Source organism: Asparagus officinalis, unplaced genomic scaffold, assembly GCF_001876935.1.
Source record: "Asparagus officinalis unplaced genomic scaffold, Aspof.V1 AsparagusV1_Un634, whole genome shotgun sequence".
Lineage (NCBI taxonomy): Eukaryota > Viridiplantae > Streptophyta > Magnoliopsida > Asparagales > Asparagaceae > Asparagus > Asparagus officinalis.
In genome coordinates, this window is record NW_017972895.1 from 9,951 (window position 1) to 19,535 (window position 9,585).

A 9,585-nucleotide genomic window follows, 5' to 3' on the forward strand; every position below is an offset into this window, starting at 1 on the left:
GAGGACTCCCCATGAGGTTTTGGGAAGGATGTAGGGGCCTTCTTCGAAGCCGGCGTTCTTCAAAAGGTTCTCTGTGACAAGTTGAGGGGAAGATTTTGAATGTTTAGCTCTTATATATGAGGAAAGTAAATTAATAAAAGAAAATTTAATGACTTTTTGTGTTCATACTGGATAAATTGAATTGTTCACAAAGAAATTATATACAAATATATTATGTATCCTGAAGTTGCTTTTTGGTATCATTCATGATCTATATAGCTCATGAGGTGTACAACTTTCGCTCTCAGTATAAGTAGTAAAAGAATCACGTCCCAAAGTACTAATTTGAATTTTTATTTATTTATTTTTACTATAAATAAAAGATTCCGATCAGTTTTCTCCTTTGAGAAATAGGCGATGTTGTTTCGCCTAGGGAAATAAGGGATTCTGATCATCTCCACTAAAAAAATAGTGGAGAGACCACTATATAATCATAGTCATTGATTATCTAGTTGATAATTATGACTTTTTTAGTACAAATTAGGAATGAGTGTAATACACAGAGGTATGGTAAATGTTAGATTTAGATTGTATCATAACCGTCTAATAAATAATAAACGATTGAGATTAAAAGTAGTGGTCTCTCCACTACTTTTTTGTAGTAGAGAGGATCCAAATCCGGAAATAAGTAGCTCTAGATAAGCAATATACAATACTATGTATATAGTTACGATCAATAAAAGGGATTTGGATACTCTCCACTACAAAAAAGTAGTGGAGAGACCACTACTTTTAATCTCAATCGCTAATTATTTAGTAGGCGGTTATGATACAATCTAAATCTAACACTTACCATAACCTCATGTATTGCACTCATTCCTAATTTATACTAAAAAAATCACAACATCAACTAGATAATCAATGGTTATGATTGTGTAGTGGTCCCTCTACTATTTTTTTTGTAGTGGAGAGGATCTGAATCCAAATAAAAGTACCTATACGGCGCGTAAAACTTACTATTAGTAAGCCTTGGAGGATTAAGAGTGCTAATTGCGACGGAGTCGATCAAGGGTCCACAAGCCGGATCGTCCTCTTTCCCAGGATTATGAATCACCAAATCCGCGGCCTCAGCCGCCGCCTCGAACGCCACGGAGAGTCCCACCCGTTGCCTGCTATTACGTCGTACTGCATCGGAGCACGCCGTGCTCCTGCTCGCACGACACTGTTGAGCCGCTCCTCCCGTGCGCAGCGTGCCAGCGGCTCGCTTGTACGTGACGGAGTAGAACGCCCCGCCGCCGGGAGCCTGCGTATTCGTCTTGCGCCTGATGGCAGGCCTCGTTTCCGAGGCGCCCAAGGCGAAAATCGCCCCCTCGGGGACGGCGGAGGATCATGTCGCATCCTGCTTACTGGCCGGATTTTATTTACTCCGACGAAGCCGCGAGATCTGCATTTGGGGGATGGCTTTTTCGCGACCGTTCTTTGGTGCCATGGACGATGGGCTGGGTGATGGCCCCTTGATTCAAAATTGCCGTTTTGAGCAATAGCCCTGCGAAGTAACGTTAGTTAAAAGTTGTCAAAATACAAGAAGCGCCTTGACAGCGTATTCCTTCATCTTTTATATATATATATATATATTATAGATAATATATATATATATATATATATATATATATATATATATGAGAGAGATTAGAGAGCAGAGAAAAAATGACGTATTACTTGCTACCAAGGCATCATTGGTAAGTGATTGTGGACACATCTTGTCGCATACATTCAAACCTTGAAGATGGAGCTCACCACTTCAAGGGTGTGATGTATGGACAAGATGTGTTCCCATCAACTTACAAGGATCATTGGCCCAAAGTTATACCCATATTCCTCATATTATATATACTATACTATATTATATATATATTGCAGAAATATGGCGTATGCCCTTGGCTACAAGCCACAAAAAGTTGTGTTTCGGTATGTGGAGGTGTCAAATCTCCTTTCCAGCTCATTCAAACTGTCGGAACAAATTCACATGGCGCTACAGTGAGTGCCGCATGAGGATGCTGACAACGTGTCACTACCAATACACAAAAATTTGCTGCTTGGTACCAAGCCGATTACCCATATTTCTCTCTTCTCTCTCTCTCTCTCTCTCTCTCTATATACTATATATATATTATATAATATATATATATATATATATATATAATAATATATATATAATATAATATATATATATATATATATATCAAAACTCCTATCAACTTTAAGTTGATGTCCACCAAAGTTCCTAGCCAATATAATACAAGGCATCCCTAGACAATATTGACGTGAGGTTAAAAACTTTAGGTGCGGACACACTATTCCCTATCCACTTAAGTTGACACAAGTGTTCATATATATTATATATATATATATATACTATATATATATTATATATATATATATATATATATATTGTTTTTTTGTTTGGTGATTGGCCAAAGTCAAAATCAAGAGAGAGCTCACCGTCGGTGATCGATACGGCGACACGGACGACGGCGCACAGTAGCAGAACAGCGGCGTAACGTAACATATTTGTGAGAGAGACGAGCGAGGTGCAGAGAATGTGGGTGATCTCTGAGGGCATGGGTTTATATGCACAGCGGTGGGCAAGAGAGCCCCCGGATTTGGTAGTACTATCGAAACTGCCACTCCTCTTCCATGCATGACAAAGTGCACGTGTCATTTTCTAGTTGGCAGGGGGAGAATCTGCGGCATCTCAGTTCATACCTCACAATTAAATTTTATTTGACTTTGGGCAACCAACGAATATAGTAAGCCATGATGAAGGTGTCCCTTCATGTTCTTGGCTCGTGTATCTTTGATCATGTGACTCGTGTCTAACATTATAGTTATGATCTGTACATATTGATGATTAGTAGTTTTGGGACCGTTTGGTTCGTAGACAGCATCTTGATGTATGTAAGAAATTTGAAGGAAACATATTCAAAATTTTGTTTGCGTGTGATGGATATTAAAGATGATTAATTTGCATGAAAGATCAAATCCGAACTAAACTTGTTGCGCGAGTTTTGTCGAAGATTCGTGATTAAAAAAATCACAAATTCAGCTGAAGTCAACACAATTTTAAAGAATTACATTTGATGTATCTATTCTACGTGGCAATGTCAAATTCGTAGCATAAAAATGACAAACAAACAACTCATATACTAAAAAAGCCATGATTTTTAATTTGTGGGTCCCATCTTCAAGTGCAAGGTTGCTAAATTCATGGAAACAACCATCATCATTAACGTGTATCATATTAGTTCAACCAAGAACGTGGAGAGACACACTTGTCTCTGTTTTTCATATCCAATATTATTACGAACTGTTATCACTTAATATTTGAATCCGGATGTGCAAATACCATGTTTTGAAAGGTCAACTCGGATTTTTATGTGCGTTAAGGCTGCGTTTGGTGAGGGGTTAAATGAAGGGTTAAGGGGGTTTAACCCTTTATTAGTCTGCCAAACACAAAAATAAGACAAAGGGTTAATAAACCCTCACGTGACCCCAAAAACCAATTTAACCCATCAATAGGAGGGTTAACTATTCCTGCTAAGAGGGCGGAACAACGCTTGTTCCGCCTCCTCACGCGAGGGCAGGCAGCGGAATTTAGAAAAGAAATTTCATCCGGATCATCGTTCGCTCGCTGTCTTAGTCACTCTCCTCCTCTTTCTCCTCTCTTTAGTCAGCACTCACTTTTCAAGCTCTCTAATGGCGGAATCGATCGTCGATCGCCGATTTCGGTGGGGGCAGTCATGAAAAGGTTGGTCCTTTCTGCTTGCATCTCTTGATTTTGGGCTAATTTTAGTGCGAGCTGTCGGTTTGGGGAGTGGTCGGTTGTTGAGATTCAGAATTATGGCTTTTTCGGTTAGCTTTTAGGGTTTTGTTTCCATTTTTTGGATGATAACTGATCGAGGTCCGATCGTTGTTATCTGAAATGGGGGTGAGAAGCGAAGGATTTAGTGGCGAGTACTTGGGGCTTCTTCTCCGAGAGCAGAGGAGGCAGGAATCGATCGATCGAGAGCGAGAGCGAGAGCGAGAGCTTGACATGTATAGGAGTGGTTCATGTCCTCCGACCGTCGAAGGATCCCTGCAATCGAGGGGGTCGATAATGGAAATGGGTTCTTGAATGAAGAGTTGCTTCGATCTGATCCGGTCATAACAAGCGGGTTTGAATATTATGGTGCAAATATTTGATCATTCAATTTTAGATCATTTATCTTAATTGGTGTTTTACAGCTTATGGTTCTACTATTTTCTAATTTTGTTTTATAGCATTAGTCAGCAAAATGTTTCTAATGGAAATATTTTGAATCACATCGTGCCTGCAAACCCCCTTAATAAATTGTTTCATGTTGCTAGGAGTTTAATGACGCTGCAAAAATTTACTTTGAGCTTAATCTTGCTAAACTATATTGAGTACTCGTATACTGATTGAGCTGTTGCAATTGTTAGTAAACTGTTTTTTTGTAGAAGTGGATAATACTCAAACCCACTTGTTATGATTTCTTTTTTAAATTAAATTTTAAGTACTGGTTGTAAAACTCATCTATTAAGTAATTCACCTTGACAATATGTTGAAAATTTCCGATTTTTGTTTGAAATTGAGTTAGATATTAGTTGGTTAGCAGTTTAAATCAGTTCTTTTGGTCCTTAATTTTGTCACGCTTAATAATTTTGAGTGCATTGTAAACAAGTTAATGGGCGTGAGTTCTTTGCTGATGGCATACTCATTGTCAAAAGTCCATGTGAGTTTGTATTATCACAAGTGTTGTGAAATTTAATGGGTAGAATTAGTTGGAATGTAACTTCTGGATTCTGATGTTGTCTTCGTTTTACGTGGAAATGTAATTTAGGTTCTATTTGGTGTTAAAAGGCACATTCTTTTGACTGGAATGTTAGCTCTTTGTTTTTAAGTCGTAAATTAACTCGGCTACGTTTGTCCAGTTGCCCTGAATTCGATATGAGAATCGGCAAAGATAATTAGTTTGTAATGGTAAATTGTTTTAAAGTTTTTGGTGTGTAATCATATTATCTGGAGCTGATTGCTTATACTCAATTGTATACCAAATTTATCAGAAGAAGATCTCGCAAGCAATATCTCTTGATAATTGATGTTGTTTGTATGCAGATGTATAACGAGTCATTTGTAAATATGATATGTTCCTTTATGAGTTTACCGACTTTACTTTTGATACAATTTTAGGAGAATGTCATTATTTGGAAAACAAACTATAATTTTATATGGTGTTATATCTCAACATTTTCATTGTAATTACTCAGGTATCTACTGTTGGGTAACATCTACATCATCAATCTCGGAAAAACTTGGGAGTAACTTCAACTTGCTGCCCGGGTTATTGTCGCCATTGAGAACCCCCAGGATATAATTGTGCACTCCGCAAGGCTATATGGCCAGAGATATGTCCTGAAGTTTGCACAATACACCTGCTCTCAGATTACGCTCATGGTTCGGCCAAATCTATGTATATTTGTGTTCCTTGTTTTTTGTTTTGACCAGTTTATATCTTTATCTTTCTATTGGACAGGTTGATCTGTTCTTCTATAGAGAACCTGAAGAGGCCAAGGAACAGGAAGAAGCAGAGGCTCCGGTGGCTCCTGATTATGGTGCTGTGGCTGAGTTCATAGGCATGGGTATGGCTACCAGTGGACTTCTGACCAATGGGCAGACATGGGAGCTGGTGCCCCTGTCTCTTCAGTTCCTGCTGGTGACTGGACTGCTGTTCCAGGTTAGCTCTTGCCAACTGTTGATTTTTAGTGTCCATAATTTTCTTCAACTGGTTTATTAAGATCATTCTGCCAACATATTTTCAGAGTGTTATTTTAATAGCAACATACTTTCAAAAGCCTAACGATTTCTTTAACCTTGCAGAATGCCACTGATGGCAGCCAACACGGTTAAAGGATATCCCTCCCTTGTTTAAAAGAAATGTTGTTGTTGATGCTTGCTTAATATCCTAACAAGGCTCATGTTCATACCCCGGTAGATTTGTTTATTTACTAGTATTTCTTGATGGATGATTAAACCTATTACTAATTGATAATATCCAAGTATTGTTCTCCTGAAACGATCTTTTTTGATATATTGATAAATTTGTTTCTGTTCTTCTTTCCCCCTTTTTGTGAATAGCTCTAGTAGTAGTTGATGGATGGGATGCCGCTCTTGCTCCTCCAGCAGAAGGTCCTGTTGCTGTTGCTTCTGCGGTGGCTGGGAAGCTTCACCCCATGCTGCTATAGGCTGGGAATAGATCTTTAGTTATCATGGTGAATTGGGGTCTGGATTTATAAAGATCGTTTAGATGTTGCGTGAAAATTGTTATTGTTTATTTAAGTTTTCGACTTTTAGGCTGCTGGACTGTTTTTACTCCTTTATTACTTGTACCTTTTCTCTTTCTTTTTCTCTTGAAAACATGGATGAGAGTAAATTTTGTTATATTTGACATCATGGTTGTCTTCATGTGTAATTTCCTGTTATATTTGAGTTAATTTTTTGTGGTTTTATCTTTTTAAGATTGGTATGGTCTTTACATGACCTCTGGTGGCGACCGTAACTTTGACCTGTTATATTATATGCGCATGCATGCTTATTGCATACTCCAGTGACTTTCTGCATCATCCTCCAAAAACGGTCGATAATAGAAATCGATGAGAGAAATACAAAGCTCACAAGCGTGCAATTTTTATGCAGACTTATCGTTCAATTTTTATGCGGACTTATTGCTCTCATAAGGTAAATAACGCGAAAAAGATATTAATGTGACAATTAGTTATAAATTTTCAATAAGGACGAAAGGGGCATTTTAAAAAAATAATGAGATTAATCTTCTTAGCCCTTCTTCATTTGCCAAACATAAAAGACTTAACCCCTTGTCTTAACTATCGAATCCAAACGGAACTAGAATATTTTTAATCCTTCACAATGGATTAACTAAGTTAACCCTTCTCCTTAACCCCACCTCCTTAACCCTTAGCCAAACGGGGCCTAAGTTATTAATTAATTAATGGGATCTCGTGTGTCTTTTTTTGTGATATAACTCGATCCTTGTAATAACAACCGCTCATATGCTACAGCTAATTTGCTTAACAAACTCCTTAGTGTCTGCAGGTGATCTTTTATGTTTCCGACCTACTAATATTAGTAATTGATTCCACATGATCCGTTGTTTCTTGAAGTTTTGAATTTGGTTATATCTACAAACTAGTTAATTCCTTGAAGTGTTTAAGACTCTAACGCCTCGTTTGGTACGCAGGATTGGAGTCAAGTGAGAATGGAAAGATGGTAGGAATGGAATGGAATAGATGTAAGAATGGAATGCGCATCAATTCGATCTCACTCTCATGTTTGAGCGCGTTTGAATGTCAATCTTATTCACATTCTCATGTTTAGTGTCATTTATTCACAAGTGGGAATAAAATTTAGCTTTCTAATAATGTCCTTATAAAAACATAGAATTTTAAAAACATAAAAATATTTTAAAAATGACTAAATAATTTATTTTTATAGAAATGATATTTTCTCTTATAGAAATAATTTTTTAGTTGATAGTTATCTTTTGGTACACCACCTCAGCAACAATTTTGGACTTTTTGCTTACTAATTAAAAAATAATTTTCATAGAAACTATTTTTGATTATAAATAATTATAATTTCACATTTCTAACTTCTAATGTTGCATGTCTACTACGTGTACGAGCAGCTAATGCTACTAGCATCACTATGCGCAAATGTATACAAAAGACTGAATTCCATATGCATGCTACATGATTTATGACTGAATTTCATGTGCATGCATGAAGAGAGAGGTTAGAAGAAAACACTAAATTTTGAAGGATTAGAAAAACATGTTAACTTCTAGTCTGTATATAAAATTTTTATGAAATTTCAAATGTACATTTAACTTTCAAACAATTGATTAGGAGTAGAAAACATGTTAACCTAGAAAGTTTGAAGAAATAGAAAATATGTTAATCTCTAATCAAAATATAAAGTTTCAATCTCATCAATTAAGCACATTATTTCTTGTTGTGAGTGCTTTGAAAAAATTACTAAAAAGATTAGGCACATATACTTCAATGGAACTTCAAATCATACATCCAAAGATCAAATATTTACTAAACTAATTGCTAATAGATTACGCAACCGAGTCGCCAAAAGATAAAAAAAATAGATGTAAATATTAGGTAAATATTAGTCACACATACATATTTTAAAAAGAAATAATAGTTACCTAACCGAGTCACATCGAGGCGAAGATGAGATTTTTTTTTCTATTGCAAACGCGATGAAACTAGAGCAAAGTCAAACAAATAATAATATTTTAATATTTTACATCTATTTATATATTTGTACGAGCAACTAATGATATTATTTCTATAGAAATAATCTTTTATATGGGAATATATATATATATATATATTCGTATCTTTTAAGGAGTGTATAATCAGAATTTATTTGTTTATTTTTATTCCCACTTAAGTGGGAATTTTAATCATTGTCAAATGGTTGGGAATAATAATTCCCACATAAAGTGGGAATTAATAAGAAGTGGGAATAGCAATTCTAACGTCTAAAAATACATCATGTTTGGTATGCATGAATAAAAAGTTAGAATTGCATTCCATTTGTACTCATTGCCGCGTACCAAAGGAGGCGTAAAACTCAATTATTCCAATCGTATAATTTAAGTCTTAAAATTATTTTAAGATTGCCGACTCTCAAAATTTGCCCCAAAATAGGATCTCAATGGATGTTGCAACCCTAAGCTTGTCTCACTTTCCAAGGGCATCTAAGTTGTCATTATTCTGTCCACGTGCAAACTAATTTTGTAATGGGGAGATGGATAATTACTCTAGAAGAAGAAACTCTAATTTTTAAATAGAAATTGACGCCTCTTCATGGGGGTTTGTCACCTAATTAATGTTAATCCTTATAAATTTACTAGGTATCTTCCTATCAACAAAAAAGCAATCCCTTGGGATTCTGGGAAAACATGCTACATTATCTTTACTTCTTGGCCTTAGTGACATAAACCTCTGATATGTGATTTTAGAGCAATGCATGTTCAAATTTTAGTAGTCGACGTCACAACTAGATTTGTAAAGTGGATTAATGAAAATACCGCTTTCGCCAGTCTAGCTAGGTTTAGCCCATGAAAGATTATTCAACATTTGGGAACACGTAAGAGTATAAACTATAACCCTCAACTCTCATGATAATTCTAGAATTCTATTGCAATGATAAGTTCATTTAACAACTTTTTTTATTTGATATTGCTATTTCTTATTTATGAAATACCCGTATTATTTTCTACACCAGGAAATAGAAGGATCAATAATGAACCTACAATCAATATTGGTTTGAGATGAAAAATGTTGATTGCAACTTATAAGTAATAACTGATATAACTGTTATAGGAAAAATTGTTTTTCACAGTGGTATTTGTTAATCAACCAGAAGAGTGAAGGAGGAAGAAGAAAAGAGAAAACACAGATACAACTACAAGCATTTATATGGCATTTTCTTATATTCGCACAGAAACT

General features: G+C 35.9%; 2 protein-coding genes across 2 annotated transcripts in view; one reads left to right on the forward strand and one right to left on the reverse strand.

The window, feature by feature from the left end:
- LOC109828013 overlaps positions 1-1,370 on the reverse strand; it is a 1,717-nt gene extending 347 nt beyond the window's left edge. Inside the window, 5 exon segments of the mRNA XM_020395041.1 lie at positions 3-71; positions 997-1,131; positions 1,134-1,233; positions 1,235-1,309; positions 1,311-1,370. Of these exon segments, the coding sequence (XP_020250630.1) occupies positions 3-71; positions 997-1,131; positions 1,134-1,233; positions 1,235-1,309; positions 1,311-1,370 (439 nt within the window).
- A 4,015-nt stretch (positions 1,371-5,385) lies between these two features.
- On the forward strand, positions 5,386-6,232 carry LOC109828014 (40S ribosomal protein SA-like). The gene is made up of 3 exons (XM_020395042.1): positions 5,386-5,494; positions 5,574-5,774; positions 5,918-6,232. Exons 1-3 carry the CDS (start codon positions 5,492-5,494, stop codon positions 5,945-5,947), a joined length of 234 nt encoding a protein of 77 aa, XP_020250631.1. The 5' UTR covers positions 5,386-5,491; the 3' UTR covers positions 5,948-6,232.
- Positions 6,233-9,585: the final 3,353 nt, after the last annotated feature.